At 62.1% G+C, this 16,183-nt stretch overlaps 2 protein-coding genes across 2 annotated transcripts in view; both read right to left on the bottom strand.

Annotated features, from left to right (window-relative positions):
• Positions 1-6,663, bottom strand: part of MSANTD1 (Myb/SANT DNA binding domain containing 1) — a 9,286-nt gene extending 2,623 nt beyond the window's left edge. The window contains exons 1-3 of the mRNA XM_049630219.1: positions 6,107-6,663; positions 4,182-4,446; positions 349-624 (exon numbers count right to left, since the gene is read on the bottom strand). Coding sequence (XP_049486176.1) covers positions 349-624; positions 4,182-4,446; positions 6,107-6,152 — 587 coding nt within the window. The 5' untranslated portion in view covers positions 6,153-6,663. The remainder of the gene's footprint in view (positions 1-348; positions 625-4,181; positions 4,447-6,106) is intronic.
• Positions 6,664-9,720: 3,057 nt separating this feature from the next.
• Positions 9,721-16,183, bottom strand: part of HTT (huntingtin) — a 150,628-nt gene continuing 144,165 nt past the window's right edge. The window contains exons 65-67 of the mRNA XM_049630212.1: positions 14,971-15,133; positions 14,614-14,774; positions 9,721-13,733 (exon numbers count right to left, since the gene is read on the bottom strand). Of these exons, the coding sequence (XP_049486169.1) occupies positions 13,520-13,733; positions 14,614-14,774; positions 14,971-15,133 (538 nt within the window). The 3' untranslated portion in view covers positions 9,721-13,519. The remainder of the gene's footprint in view (positions 13,734-14,613; positions 14,775-14,970; positions 15,134-16,183) is intronic.

The raw sequence follows: 16,183 nt of genomic DNA, 5'->3' as shown, positions 1-16,183 counted from the left end.
TGAGTCCTCCCCATCTGAGGCCAGCCTCCCCGTCTTAGGTCAGCCTCTCTGCCTGAGTCCTCCCCATCTGAGCCCTCCCTGTCTGAGGCCTCCCCGTCTGAGGTCAGCCTGTCTGAGGCCAGCCTCCCCGTCTGAGGCCAGCCTCTCTGCCTGAGTCCTCCCCATCTGAGCCCTCCCTGCCTGATGCCTCCCTGTCTAAGGCCAGCCTGGTCTGAAGCCTCTCTGGCCCGGGAGGCACTTGCATACCACCTAGTCCTCTGCGGCGGAAGATCAGCCGGCCCTCACGGCACCCGGCCCCTTCTCTGGCCCCTGCTGGTGGTGGGGGCGGGGAAGGAAGACACACACTACCTGAACTTAAGGGACAGTAAGCTGGAGGAGGTGTCGGAGCGATCATCCTGGAAGCGGCCTTCGTAGGAGCACTGGTTATACGGTAAGTACAGAGGGGTGGATTTAGCAGACGGCGACAGGGACGCCTCGGTCTGGGACGTGGAGGGCCCCGGCTGCTGGCTGTCCGGCAGTTTGCCATCACAGGACTCGGGGACCTTGGCCAGAATCCTATCAATGGCTAGGTAATAGGGCCAGTCGGGCGGGACGGACTCGCTATCTGTCATGCATTTTAATTTCCTGAAACGAGAGACACAAGAGCCAAGGGTGAGAAACGGAGCTGCTCCCGGCCCGTCCTGCCCGGCCCCCGACAGAGGGGTGCTCGGGGGGCGCTGGGGCCCCGGGGGCCATGGGGCATGAGGGGGAGCCACTCGTGGCCAGACAGCCTCCCCAGAAAAACTGGCCAGGCTCCAGGGCCAAGGAGACATTAGACTTGGAGAGAAGGCAGGCCGGGGGACTACCCTGCCGTGGGTGCTAACAGGAAGCACGCGCCCCAGATGTAAGCGAGGTCGTGTGAGTGCTGGGGCCTTGGGCTGTTTGGTACCGTTCCTCTCCCTGCGCTTCTGTAGTTTCTAAGCTCCCTACAGTGAACAAGTGCTGTTCTTAAGTAGTTAGCCTGCGAGAGATAATAAAGTATGCAAACATAGGAACAAAGTGTCATATAATATAAACGTAAAACATCATGACGTGAGACGCGTGTGTTCCTAAAGAGAACGCCTCAGAAGGGGGAACCGGAGAGCACAGTCTGCAGCGTCCAATAGACCTGAGCTGCGTCTCATCTCCACCACTCTGCAGTGTGACCTTGGGCAGGTCCATTAACCTCTCTGAGCCTCCGTTTTCACATCAGTAAGATGGGGATGAGCAAAGTAAACTCCTCACAAGCTGTAGGGAGGATTTAATAAGGAAATGCCCAGCTCCTGGCAAACAGCAAGCCGACTAGATAACATTCTTGGCTGAAGATATCAGGGGGCAGTAGGGCTGGGCCTGACACCCCCCAACCCTACTTAGACCCCAGGCCCAAGGGTGTGCACAGCACAGCTCTGCCTACCATGGGCTGGAGCCCTGCCCAGCCCTGCGTCCTATCCTTCCCTGCAGATAGGCCTTGCAGGTCCCCAGGCCTTGGCTGAATTCTGGGAGGTCAGGGATGGGGAGGCACAGCTGCAGGAGAGCTGGGCAGCCTTGAGCAGGCCAGGAAGGAGTCCATAACTTGGGGGGGTGGGGTGGGGGGGGAGGCGTTCCTGTCTGCCCCATCAGACCCAGCCTTTGTCTGTGGCCCCCACATTCCTACCCCATGCTCCTCCCAAGTAGGGAGGCCCTCAGGCTACAGGGACCTCTGTAGCCAGATGGTTCCTGTCTCCTGACATAGGGTTCCTGCCAGGGTGTGGTCCCTGGTCACACTGGTCTTTGAAATAGAGCTGACCCTCTGAACGAGCTGCCTGCAGCAAATAGGCACAGTGGGACACGGCCAGGGGGTCTGTGGCTCAGGGCAGCGAGCAGAGGCCAGCTACAGGAGGTGGCCTTGGGAGCAGCATACAGAACGTCCTGGGTAGAAAGCCAGGGACAGGCCACCGAGGGAGGCATGGCTGCTCTGTCTCCCAACCCCAGGACTACCATCCATCACCCTGGAGGCCTGCACAGACTCCAGGCGCAGGAAGTGGAGAACTGTGCTTGGGCCCACACCCAGCCTCTAGCCCATCTGGAAGCCCCCCTATGCTTGTTCTGACCACTCAAGCCAGGCTGCTCCTTGGAGCAATGAGGGAAGGCCTGCCCCCGCCCCGCACAGGAGGCCCCTGAATGGTATTCCAAGAGACCATGCTCCATGGAACCCAGGCACCCCCTCGGGCTTCCTTAGCCTGACAACCTTAATATGCAAAGAGCTACAGTGAAAAAATAAGAGAAGACTTTGGTAGGGGAGGCTCTTTGGGTAGGGGTAAGAGGAGACAGATAAAGAACTAGTCAACCAATCAAAGCATCAGCCTATTAAGGGCTGTGTGGCCTTGGGCAAGTCCCCTCTCTGCTCTAGGCCTCAGTTTCCCCCTCAGGGAATAGGAAACTGAAGTGTCACATGTGCAGCCCTCGCCCTCAGGAACAGACGGCAGCGTCTGCAGGGGAGCCCCGCTGGAGGGCCCGGGCTCCTGCTCTGCTGCCTCATCTCTCGTGGCCTCCCCCCCCCCCCCCCCCCCAGGAGTGGAAAGGAATGCCTCCCCTGGGACTCTGAAGAAGGCTTTCAGGATAAATAATGAATGAGTCGGCCAGACACCAATCAGAGCCCATGGATTACTGAGTCAGATGGCAAGCTGGTAAAACAGCCGGCTTCACCTCTGCAGCCCCCTCACAGGCACGGAGGGATGCACTGTGTGAACGGAGGAGGCGGGGACAGACAGACACACACACACACACACGTCTACAGACAACTCAGCCCTCTCACGCCACGAGCTGGTGGCTGGAATTTATCATCGTTTATGTTGTGACGGATGCCTTCAGACCCTTAGTGGCTGCCTCATTTCTGGCCCCTGGGCCTGCCTGGGAGCTGGGGCTGTGGGCAGAAATGCACCTTCAGACAGACCCAGGCTCCGGACCCCCTCCTCCAAGGGCCACGAGAAGTTGTCGGGGGCCCTGCGGGGCCTCTGCATGTCCCAGGCTCCAGACGGGCTGGGAGCTGTAGGCCAGGAGGGCAGGGGTTGGCTCCTTGCCGACTGTTGGGAGCGAGGATCCTCTCGAGGTGCCCAAGGCAAACCCAGGCCCCGTCTGCACCCAGCATGGCCTGCACCTCTGCTCCCCTGCTCATAGCAGCCACGAGGAGTGCCAGGAGGAGGCCAAGGCTGGGAGCAGCTTGGTGCACTCCAAGTTTTCCTGGGACAGGGCCCCTTCCAGGGTCACTGACAGGCCCACCCCCACCCAATATGCCCGACGCCCACCCCCCTCACTGCTACTCTCCACCCGTGGCTCCCAGTTCCAGGTTGACCCTCACCCCGGAGACCCCAGACTGCCCACGACCCTCACCTTGACCATGACCGACTCCACACCTGTGACCTTAGCCTCACCCAAGAAGGCCCTCTGCATGGCTGTGACCTCTGCCCTGCGCATGGCCATCTGCACGCAGTGACTGACGCGCTCCCACCCTGGATGCCAGAGCTCCTCCCCTGCCCAGGAACCCTGTCTGTGGCCCTGACTCAGCAACTCCCTTCTGGCTGCCAGGGCAGGGTGGCTACAGTGGGGTAGGGCCAGGCCTGGGTCCCCGCTGCTTCTTTCCACAAGTGAGGGCCCTCCCACAGGTGAGGCCCTTCTGGGAGCTCCAGGGCTCCAACATCGGCCCTACTACGCACCCTGCTCCCTGACCGCGGCCAGCCGCCGGCTGCTGGAAACGACCGAGTGTCAGCACCAGGCAGGACTTGCAGGCCTGGGAGCTGAGCCTCCTTCTCACCTCCGGCCTCGGTTTCCCTGTCTGTACGGCAGGCACCCTACTTAGCAGAGCCACGCCTGGGCAGCCGGCCTGCATTCTCCCTCCCGGCGGGAGGGTGCGTGTGGGCCAAGCGGGAGCCTCCTGCACGTGGCACCCAAGGCAGGGGCCTGGGGTACGCTGCGAATTGTGCCAGCCCTGCCCTCGCTGGGCCTCAGTTTCCCACCTCCGACGGGAGGCTGCGCACACGGTTTGTGCAGGCCCCATCTCGCTGGCTGGGCTCTGCCCACACGAGGCCTTCCCGACTCAGCTCCGAGGGGCTCCCCGCGGCCCCCAGCGGCCAGCGCCGGGCAGGGAGCACGGGGGGGCGTGCAGGCGTGCGGCACGTGGGGCCCACCTGTACTGGAAGGTCATGTTGGTGATCTTGATCTTGATCTCCTCGCCCAGCCGGCGCTCCCCCGTCATCTCCAGCAGCTTGCTGGCCATCTTCTCGTACACCTTGGCGTTGCGCTTGGTCTGCTTCAGCTCGTCGAAGAACTCCTCCCAGACGAGCATGAGGCCGCGCATCTCGGCGTCCGTCCAGTTGCGGGCTCGCCGGTGCTTCTCCGTCTGCGGGGACACGAGGTAGCCGGGCACCTCGGCCGCCGCCATGCTGGAGGCACCTGCGGGGTTAAAAGAGCTCAGGCGGGGCCTGGGGCCTGCGCACAGGGCGGGAGCCCCACTCCTGGAAGGCAGCTCCGCGCTCAAAATGGGGCCTACATCTGACAGGCAGGAATTTAGTTAAAAGCTTTTAAACGGGAAACGTCATTTTGATGTCACGTTTCCATAGCAACAGAGCAACTGCATAAGCTACAACAACAGAAACCTTTTAACTGAAAGCGCAGGAATCAGGGCTGCCCTGACGGGCCATCAATATTGCAGCGAGCGGGCCGGACCCAACACCGGTGGCCCAGGCGCCGGCCGTGCCTCCCGCCCCAGCCCAGCCAGCAGACCCCGCTGCCGGGAGCCCCGTGTGCGGTGGGCCGACGGGGCTGACCGCACACCCCAGGCGTGGGCTCCAGGCCTCGGCCCCCGCCTCAGCCCCGCCCCACGCACACGGGCCGAGGCGCCAGGCGCCAGGGAGAGCCGGAGACAGGGAGTCAGGGTGGGACGGAAGGAGGGCCCGGTGCCACTGAGAGGGGGGTGGGCGGTGAAGGGGGGAGAGCGCAGAGGTGCACGCAGAGGGGGACACAGCTCGAGCAGCAGGTGCCCGCGAGGACCCGCCAACACTCGCCTCTCTGTGACGTGCTCCACACACAGCGTCCCCCTGGCCAACGTGCTCACATTTTATGGGGAGAAATGTAAACGCATCAGTACAGGCTGGGCAGCAGTGGGGCTCTGCCCCGTCTGACCACCTGTCTCCCCTCTTTGTGGTGGGACTGGTTGCCAGCCTGGGTGACGTGGGCTGGGCAGAGAAGCCGGGGCAGTTCTTGGGGCCAGAGGGCAACGGGCACAGGCGGGCAGTGTGTGTGTCCCTCCCGCCCTGGGCAGCCCCACCACAGCCCTAACCACCCTGCTCAGCACCGTCTGTCCCTAGACCCGTTTCTACCTGGCTAGTGGGGTGCTCTTTGTATCCCCGGAACCCCACAGGAAAGGGTTAGCTAAAGGCTTGCTGAGTAAAGAAATGAAGAAATGAAGGGACCAGTCTTAAGTAGCCCCTCTCTCTTCTCAATAGATCCCCTAGACTTTGTCTTTGGACTTACTGGCAAACTCCTATTCATTCTTTAAAGCCCTATTCTGACATCACCTCCCGTCTGAAGTCTTCCTACCCCACTTTGGTCCTTCTTCCCTTTTGCCCTCAATTGGACCTGTGTGACCCTGGGTAAAGAACACTGGCAAAAGTGAGCAAATAAGAATTTGAGTATTCACGGAAAGCCAGGCACTGTTTTCAAGACTATATACAAGCATTTTCTACTTTGATCCTCATGGAGCTCTTGTAAAAGAAGCTGGCACTATTACTCCCATTTTTCAAATAAAAAGTCCAAGGGTGTAGAGAGGCGAGGTCACCCTGTGGGCAAAGGGCTGGGCCAGGCTTTGAAAGCCGGTGGCTTGAAGCCGAATCTGACCCCGTGCTGTGCTGCCTCTGGAAGGAGCACTGGCTGGCAGGGTCCCAGTAGAGGACACCTGTCACCCCTCCCGTGCCTATGGTCCTCGGCAGAGCACACAGGACGTAGCCAATGCAAACTGCCCACCGTTTCTGGGGTCTCCTGGGAGGCCCCCAACACCGACCCTGGACAAGATGGCTGCTGGCATGGCTGGGGTCCTTGGCTGGGAGACCCTCACCCTCTCTCAGCGGGTCTTTTCCAGGGCTTGACGGAGGCTCATCCATCTCAAGGTCTCAAGGGCCAGGGCCGCGGGTCGCCAGCAGGGCTGGGAAGGTACCGCAGGACAACGGTGAACTCTGCACCCAGACGAGGGGAACCGGCCTCGATCCCCAGGAAGGCAGGGGGCGCTGCCCGCAAGAAGCAGCCCCACAGTGGCAGCAAGGCTGGTGCGGCCGGAGCACAGGGGACGGGGCAGTGACAGACAGCTTGACTGCCCCTGGGGGGGTGGTCAGAAAGGAGGGCTTGAGAGCCAGGCTGGGGATGGGCTGCAGTGCCCCCTGGGGCTGGCCAGCAGAGGTCAGCAGCAGGAGGGTCAGCCAGGGCAGGACACCAGGGCCGTGGGAGCCATGAGGCCTATGGAGAGAAGGCATCACTAAAGGCATCAACATTCAAAATTACAAGACAAAACTCACACGGTTTATCAGTAAGAGCCCATCACACCTGCTGGACAGGCCCCAGTCCTGCCTGCCTGCCGGCTAGGCCCAGACGCCCACAGGCCGTGGCATCCACGGGCCGTCAGTGAGCCTGCCTGGCCTTTGTGGGTCCCTGGCGGTGGCCTAAACCGGGGGTGAGGGACTCACGAAGTTCAGGCTGAAAATCACCATGGCTAACAGAGGGTCCTCCTCTGACCTGACCACGGAGAGAAAAGTCTCACTCCAAGCCGCCCCAGATTGGGACAGCTGAGCCTGGAGCGCGGAGGTGGGGGTGGGGAGGTGTCCCTGAATCTCCGCCCAGGCCCTCAGGTGCAAGAGCAGCAGGGACATGTGTGGGCACTCGGAAGGGCCCCTTGTCCCTTCAGTGGGTTCTTGGCTCAAGACCTGGACCCCATCAGCTCCCCGTAGGAGCCCCTTCCTCTCCGGGCCCACGCAGCACCCCCCAGGAAGGCTCAGGGCTGCTGTACTCCTCTGGGCCTGGGTGCCTGGCACGATGTGCTCGGGATGTTTGCAGCGTGAATGAGTGACTGAAAGGTCCCCCAGAAAGCCCGCAGTCCTCAGGCAAAGGACCTGACCCCAGGGCCCTAGTGCCAGCTCTCAGCCTCACCGGAGGGCCTTTCTGCAACCACAGCTCCAGGGGCTGCCCCTGGCCCTGGCCCAGCACGTGGGGGGAGGCCCAAAGGAGAGGTAAAGGACACCTGCCACCCCTCCTGTGCCTATGGTCCTCAGCAGGGCACACAGGACGTAGCCAATGCAAACCGCCGTGTGCCTGGAGAATGCTCCCTACCACGTGCGTGGCCTTGCAGCTTCTGGAGAGGGCACAGGCTGGCTGGTGATGGTAAACACTCCTCAGGAAGAGCTGCTGCCCCAGGGCCCCCGGGCTGGGGACCCTCAGGCTAGCCGAGACCCCTGCCTCCAGGAGGCAGCTGCCGGCCTGTGGACATCACTCTGTGCTCAGGACCCCGGCAAACTGGTGGCCCCAGAGGAGGTGTCTACACCTCTTGCCTCCCCTCCAGCCAGCACGTCCAGGGGAGTCAGGGTGAAAGGCTGGACTCCAAACGTCTTCTCAGGTGTCAGTGGGCACGGGAAACCCCCAGAGCTTCCGCAAGCAGAGCCCTGAGGTCGGGCCTCCGAGGACAAGCACGAGCTAGGTGGGAGGGCCCTGTCTGTCCTTGCTGGGGAGGGGCTCCATACCTTGGCACAGCTGCATGGCCTGCGGGGACCCTCAGTCTCTGTGGGATGGGGAGGCAGAGGGCCGGGGGCTGGGTATCCAGCAGTACCTGCAGGGAGAAGGGGTAGTTAAGCCCCAGCAGGAGGCCGGGGGACACCTGTGCGGCCACACCCTGTAGACCTGTCTCCCGGAAACCAACACCGGTCTGAGATACTTAGGTGTGCTGGCCCTACCCAGCCGACACGGAGCCCCAGGTGGGAAGCGGGGATCCCATCGAGGAGTCTCTGGCACCTTCCGGGGGCAGACGCCAGTGAGCAGAGCCTATCACAGTGGGTGGGAAAGTTTAGCAGTGGAAATGCTCCAGTCTGGGCGAAGGCGGGGAAGCGCATGGCGTGTGGCGGGGTCACAGGGAGGGCTATTCCCGTGGAAGGGGGCGGCGATCATCCCAGCTTGGACTGGCTCACAGTGGAAGGAGGCTTGAAGCAGCCCAGCGCTGCAGGGGTCGTGGGTGCTGTAGGGCCCAGCTCACTGTGCTGGCACCACCACCCTTTTCCCCACATCCGCGGGGAGCTCAGACTGTGACTTTCGGCCTCCGCCTCAGTGGGCAGACCCCAACCCCGACGGCCCCGCCCATGCCCCAAGAGACCCTCAGGCCCGTGGGGGGTGAAGGCCTGAGGACCTCGGGGCCCCTAGGGCACGTGGCCACGAGTGGCCTTCGGTTTCCTGCTTGGGAGGCCGGTGGGGAAGTGCCATCCAACCAGGTGGAGGGGCTGGGCCGGTAAGGCTCCCAAACCAGGGGGAACCACAGGAGATGCTCATGGCTGCCCAGAGTCTTGGGCGACACCACCAAGCAGGCCCACCTCTGGGCCCATGGGCACCGGCAGAACGCTTCATCCAGCAGCGCTCCGACTACCGCCAAGCTGCCTGGGGGGCAAGGCACAGCCCTCCACCCCACACCTAGAAGGGCCTCAGGGGCTTCTTCTCAAGGAAAGCAGGGTCTCACCCTCTCCTGAGGGTCCCTCTGCCGTAGCGGCAGGAGGGCGAGCGGGGGACATGAGCAGCAGGGGCTCTGGGCCCTTTTCTTTCTGGAAGTAACAGGGAGACCACGTGTGCTCAGGCGCACCAGGCAGGGTCTGGCTGTCCGTGCTGGGACCAGGAAGGGGGACACAGCCTTGGTCGCTCCGAGGTACCATCAGAGGCCCTGGAATTGCATCACAGAGGAGACAAATTCGGGGAGATGAAGTCACCCCCATCAAATGTCTAGAACACCTGACGTGAGGACGAAGGCCCACCCCTGTGCAGGGACAGGGGGTCCTGTGGCACCCGAGGGCCCGTGCACAGAGCTGCTGCACAGCCCCGGAAGCCGGAAGCCCATGTGCCTGGTCACACGGCCGCAGCCCAGGGGCAGGGGCCAAGCTGTGCGAGCGCACTTATCTGGCACCCGCCACGGCGTGGGCTCCGAGGCCGCCCTGCTGAGGGACCGGGCGGGCCACTCCCCCCAACTGACGGGAACCCAAGGCACTAGGGGTGCTGTCTGTGCAGGCTGCCGGGTAAAGCAGCTGCACCCCAACATTACCAGACACCGACTCGCCACGGCTCCCAAGGAGGGGCCGAACCAGGCCTAAGGAGGACGGTGCCCCATTCTGCTGACTAGGCAAGCCTTTGGGGGGTGGCAAGTCCTTGAAGCCAGAACAACTTACACACTCAAACGCGTGCGCCAGGAGCCCAGGAGCCCGCGGGGCATGGGGGAGCCCCAAGGCCGAGGCACGGCCCCCTGTGAACACTCCAGCCCTGGGCTGCCCTCACCACCCTCCAAGGCCCCGGAACCCTTCACCCCAGCAGCTCACGTCTGCGGGGACCTCCTGGGACGTGCCCAGCACCCCCTCCCCGGGTGCGGGCCAGTGTGGCAGCCACCCCGCCTCCCCGGAGAGGCTCTCCACAAGCAAGCACGCCTCGTACAGCAGCGCGTGGTGTCATTTCCCTTTAATTCAGATACACAATGTTCGCGGAAGTTTAAAAAACTTAAACACACGTCGCTTGTCAGTCCTTCCCTCTCCTCTTGGGAGCAGACGGTCAGGTCCAGGCCAGGGCTCCGGGACGTGCCCCTCACAGCCTCCCTGGCTCCCAGCAGGCGGGGATGGAGGTGGCGGGGCGTCTCGAGCTCACACCCGCGAGCACGAGGCAGCGTGTACGGACAGGCGGCCCCGCTTCGCCCAGAGCCAAGCCACTTGCTGCCGGTCGACGAGGCCACGGTCCTCCAGTGCCAGTGGCCGCCACCCAGTCTGCACCAGGAAACGGCAGTGACTGTCCAGGGCCAGGTGCTCCCAGAAGCGCTTGTGGGGACGGGGTTCCTTCGACGCCATGAAAAGTGACAGGTGCACGGGGGAACGGGACCCCTGACCCCTCCAGGCCACTTTCACTGGTCACCGCCGTCTGAGCGGCCCACTCCCCGCTGAGGCCGCGCCCGGGCCAGCAGCACCAGCTGAGCCCTCCTGAGCTTGCCAGCGGGGCTGGGCGGCTCTCACACCACTCCCCTGCCCCTGCCCGTTGCCCCATAGACAGAACCGCCCCACTGTCCCCCTGGTCGGTAGCCACGGCTTCGAGGGCTCACCACAGAGGGAAGGACAAACACCAAAGCGAGGATGTATGCTAGGAAGGACGCTCGTGGCAGTGAGAGGAAATGGGATTCCACTCCCCCCAAACCACAGAGCCCCCTGCAGCCGCCGCAGAAGGAAGCATTGCCTGCACGATGGCCGAAAGCAGTTACCGCTGTTCAGAGTCCGTTCCGATGGAACCAGCAACAGGGCTCACCGCGGCTGCCCGGGAGAAGCCGCCCCCGGCCCTGGGGACTTGGAAGTGACAGCCGGCAACGGAGGGGTGCCTGGGTGCGGCGGGGGTCCTTTAAGAGGCAAGGCCTCGTGACGCTGCCCTCCGGGTGTCTGAAGGGGTCAGCCTCGTTCATCCTCTGTGAAGGATCCATTTGCTGACAAAAACGTGATGGGGCAGGAGGAGCGGGCTCTGGCAGCCGGGGGTCACCTGCAGCCCTCAGTGGGGCGGTGGGGGAGGGAGGCACGTTTCTGGAGAAGACACGCTTAAGTGCATTGCCAAACAATTCTGCCCTGGTTTCGTTCAAGTCCATCCTGATATTATCAGCAGGAAAACAAAAACAGCCCCCCCTCCCACTCCCCACAAACCTGCCAAATTGGTATTTTCAACAAAATTTGGATTGATGATATGATCGCTGCTTGCTATAGACTTCTAGTAAGCTGATAAAGTCCTAACTTCTTGTGCAGAGAGCTGGCCAGGTGGACCCTTTCCTCAGCAGGATTTTAACGAGCAATGACACCGCTCCCAGACACCTCCGTCACGCAGCCAACTCCACAGGGCACGTCTAAGAAATAGAACTTCTACAAAGAACTTACGCGGCCAATCTCGTAGCCTTGCGCGTCTGTGTACTGCGATATACGCAGAATTACAGACTCGCACATATGCACACACATACACACTCACCCGTGGCCAAAAGGACTTCACTCACTGACTCCTCTCCATCTCCCGAGCACACAGGCCCGTCTCTTGGGTGGCACCTGTGGCCAGAGCCGGGCTCCGGGCCCCTGTTAAGAACCGACTATTTCATGGCAATCAAGGCAAAGCCAGTTACACTTCAGGTGAGCCCAGTGGCATGGACTCTAAGGGGAACAGTTCCAAACTTTACATTCACAGTGTTACTTCCTACAGACGTAAACTCCTCAGCAGGAACAGCATCAGGCCTGGGTGCTCCCATCTCCAAGCCGCCGAGGCGACAGGTGGGAGACAGCAGGTTCTGAGCACTTTCCTGCGCTCACACACGTTCCAGCCGACTTACGGGAAAAGGCAGGAGGAGAAATGGGAGCCCAGAGGGAGGGACAACGCTGACTTCCTTTCTGTTAAAGTGCCCTTATGGTCCTACGCATCAAACACGTGACCCAATTCTATCGCTCGTGCCCTGGCGCGGTGGGGCCTCTGCAGGACCTGGTGGGAAAACCCCACACCCCAGTAGGCCCCAAACTGTTGTTGCAGGAAAGGGCTGGAAAGAAACAGAGCTCTGGGGCAGTGGGGGGCAGCTCGGGGGTCTCCAGGCCCTGCAGCTCGCTGTGTGGCCTGCAGTGGGACGTCAGGCCTACACTCAGACACAAGGGTCGCTAACCACATACCGAGACTCGTTCTCTTTCTTCTCTGCAGACTCTGGAAAATAGCTTCCAAGTTATCTCCACTTACCATGTGAAATACCCAAAACGCTGTCTGCACTTAAACTCAAGACCAAGCTGAGCAGCCTGGCATTCACCACATGACTGGCCTCCCTCTGGGGGCCGAGGGCAAGCACAGCCCCACTTGTAGGCACGCGAGCTCCTAAGCCAAGGTCGACCCAAATGTCCAGGCCTCGTTTGCATTGAACGACTTGACTGCTTTGGGGCTGGAAACAGAGCTGGTCCAGTGACCTGGGTCTGAGGGGCCATGGGCTGGCCAGTCGCTGCCCTACCCTGTCTCCTTCCTGCCCCTTCCCCCGAATGAGCCCCACCACGGCTCCAGGGGCATAGGTCTACACCCTCCCGGGCTGGAAGGAGGCCTAGCAGATGTGCTGGGCTGGAAAAGGGGCCAAGGAGCTGCTGGGGCCTTTCCCTAAGGGTTGCCAAGAAGCCAAGCTATGCTCACGACCAAGGCGTGCAGACAAATGTAGCCCCATCACACGCCTGGGCCCTAACAACACAAGAGGGGCCACGTGGGAAGCAGATCCCGGCAGCGGCCAGACAGCCCTGGGCAGCCATACTCGGCTTGGGGACAGGAGCTGGAGGGCACGAGGGCTGGAGACAGGCTGCCCGCACCCAGGCAGGCTGGCCTTGTCAGCTAGGTGCCGGCACGGCTGTCCTTCGCTGCTGAGTGGGGGCTCTGGAGCCGTCCTACGGATGAGGACGCCGCGGGCAGGCACAGGACAGAGGAGTGGGCACTTTCCGGTCCCCAGCGTGTGGCTGTGTGAATTATGATGCAGACGTCAGATCAGCAAACGTCTCTATGCTCTTATCAGACGTGAACGGCGTAAGGAAGGACGGACGGAGCACGCCGCAGAGCCCACCGGCTGTTACAGGGGAGGACAAGGACCGGCTGGGGCGGCTCGGCGAGGGCTGTCACATGCAGCACAGACTTGCGATGCACATACTCTACACGGGCATAAAAAGTTACCTTAAAATTAATCTCTTTACTGATATAATTAAATTTTCAATCCTGAGAAGAAAACAGAGAAAGGGAAGCACGGCGCTGGGGGTCGCGCTCCCAGCCCCCCACCCGCACACACCAGTGCTCGGTGAGGCCCGACCCCGGCTGAGCCGCGGAGAACGCTCTCGAAAGCCTGATGGCGCCACCTTCTGCCTATGGGACAGCAGAGAGGCCGACAGCCAACCTGCAGGACCGAGGACATTCGTCCCAGACGCGAGAGCAACCACGAGCAGGCCGGGCAGCGGGAGGAGGGGACACCTGGGCGGCTGGCACGTGACACGAGTGCAGCACAGAGGGTTAGTGACACACAGCTGCTCCCGCTCCCCGCGAGGACTCGGGCGCGGCCCCACGCTGCTGCACGTGTTCCCCGCACGCAGCCTTGCCGCCAGGGAGCCCTTCTGCCACAGGGCAGAGACGGACACCGCCTGCCCGGCCACGGGGCCGCTCGAGGGGGGCCCGTGTGTGGAGCCACGCCGGCGCGGGCAGGCCCCCGGGCTCTGCTGCCGCCCCACGTGGGCACTCAGCACGAGGCGACTTTGTGGACGTTCCGCAAACAAGTCAACAGTCGATGGTATGGGTTTCCCGGAGCCGCGACCACCTCGAACACGGACTGGAAGGCCCGGCGGTCCAGCTCCTCCTCTATCTGGTGTCTGTAAAAGTCTGTGGCCACCAGGCAGAAGAGGTTAACGTCCACTCGCTCCAGCTTGCCCATCCTGCTGATGACGTGGGGAAGGCTGGCAGGGGAGTTAAGGGAGCAAGGCTCGAGTGAGGGAAGAGGGGTCTCCCAGGTGCGCCTCCCCGTCCTCACCAGGCTGTCCTCGCCCGGCACAGGTCGGGGCCCAGGAGTCCCGAGAGCCACCGGAGCAGCGGCCGGCAGACCCGGATGGCACGGCTGGAGCTGCCTCCCGCCTCAGCTCCCACCGGCTACGCGGGCAAGGCTAAAGGACGCTGCCCTGCTCCGGCTGGGGGAGCTCCAGGGAGAGGGTGCTCCGGTCCACAGCACTTACCTGGCCCGGCTCCCTGCTCGGCGCCGGCCGCAGCCGCGGCCGCTCCCACAGGCCCCGCTCCCGCTCGGTGAGAGCAGAGCCATGCCCCCCCGGCCCGGGCCCTCCCGGCAACACTGAGCGAGGCCGGCCACCAGCAGCAGGACAGCCGTCTGCTCAGAGGCTCTGGTCTGTCTTGGGGGAAGGCTGCTGAAGGAGAACATCCCCTTTTGGCAGCCAGCGTTTTTGGGGGTGGGAACCAGATCTTCACTGAAGCCTTTTACCCGAGAGGATGACACGGGGCACGATGACAAGGAATAATGAGAAGCAGCATCAGCCGCCACCCCAGCTGCACGGGGCCCTCGACTGGGGACTGGGCGGGAGGGAGGGAGGGAGGTCCACAGGGAGCTGGTGCCACCCTCCCACCCCTCCAGGCAGTCCTGGTCAGTGTGGCAAACGTTTCCTTATCGAGGCTGCACCCCCCTCAGGCTTAAGGTATATGTCATTTTGACATCTGAGTTTCTGGCAAAGGTTAGGTTCCAAAAACTTGAACAGGAAGCATCAACCCAGACACAGACAGAAGAGACCACAGGACTGGTAAACGGGCCCCGGCCCGGACCCGGAAGGATACACGGCGGAGACCCAGGGGCTAGTGGAAGCACTGACGAAGAAGCAGGAGAGGCTCCACACAGCCATGGCCACCGGGCTCCTCTGGGTGAAGTTGGAGAGGGACAGCATGACCCAGTCCCGGACCATGGACGACTGCCCACTGCTGTGCAGGGTCTGGAAAACCTGAGAGGACGAGAGGCCCAGAGGGTCAGGGGCCACAGCTCTACCGAAGCAGGGGTGCGGGGTAAGGGGCGCTGCAGTTTGCAGGGTGAGGAGTGGGGCCCACCAGCACCTGCACCAGGTCAGCGCATCCAGGTGTTAAAAGGCATTCGGTCCGGAAAGTCGGGGCTTCCCCTGGCCCGCGACCCCGTGCCCTCACCTTGTACACAACGGTGGCCATGAACTGTGGGTATGGCTGCTGGTTGGACAGAAATTCCCCAATGACTTTGTTCATGACATCCTGGGGTGGGAAGAAGTCATCTAAAAACTGAGGAAGGATCCGTGCCACCACTCTGGCTTCACAGGGGAATCCTTTCCTGACCCTAAAAGGAGGGGACACAGGTCAGAGTCTGGCCCCACCTCAAGAGGGCCTCATGTCTGATGCCAGCTGGGAGGCGCCCTGGGTCCCAGTATGTTACAAACGTGTTGCAAACAGGCAACCCCCTCCTTACTGGCCTCACCAGGCACCTGCAGGTGAAGGCACGGCTCGCGGCCCCCCAACCCGTGTGTGGGCTGAGGCCTCAGAAAGGGGTTTCAAAGTCGTGTCAAGTTGTAAGCAACAGGGGTTTGAGACGGTGACATTAGAGATAAAAAAAGTTCATAAGGAGAACACCATCCACATTCCGTTCGGTTTCCATCCATGTCCAAATGCTGTGGGTGTCTCAGCACCCCGTTCTGATGCCAGACCTCTGCAGTCAGCAAGGACCCTTCTTACCTGACCCCTACCCGCACACTCTCCTGCTGATGCCCTCCACGCCCTGCTGCCCCAGATACTACAGTGAGCACCTCGAGCGATGCCTTCTGGCCAGGTTCCTCCATTTGTGCCCACAGAGGAGCCATACGCCGCTGAAAAGTGCCGGAACGGCCCCAGAAACGGGGCCCTTGCCTCCTAGGCATGCCCAGACCCCCCGCCTGCATGCCAGCTCTGGCCCAGCAAGGGGCGAGGCTGCTGCTCTGGACGACACCCACAATCAAAAGCTACCTCCCGTCAACTCAGTGTCCCCCCCGCCTGACGTCTGGAGAGTGACCACACTGCATGCCTGACAGCACTCGCTAAAATGTTGGTGTATTTTGTTAGCACTGGGATGCAAGGTCCACGAAGGCAGGGACCCAAGTGTGGGCTCCCCTGCCCGTCACCCGGCTGTGGTCAGGCTCGACAGATCTGTGTGGAACAGAAGATGGCTATAAACACTCATTTTAAATTTCAACACAGAAACAGACTGCAATGCTTGGCTTTCCTGAACACCTCATGTGGACCGAGCGGACGCAGGGAAAGCCTTGGCTCAGCGTGCTCTTGTGAGAAAAAGCCAGAAGCCTCCTGCTGACTGGGCCAGAGGGACAGGCCAGGCTGAGTGGTGCAGAATGGGCCTCCC

This window comes from Panthera uncia, chromosome B1, assembly GCF_023721935.1.
Source record: "Panthera uncia isolate 11264 chromosome B1, Puncia_PCG_1.0, whole genome shotgun sequence".
NCBI lineage: Eukaryota > Metazoa > Chordata > Mammalia > Carnivora > Felidae > Panthera > Panthera uncia.
The sequence above is the reverse complement of the archived record's forward strand: the minus strand, read 5'-3'. Positions and strand labels throughout refer to the sequence as shown.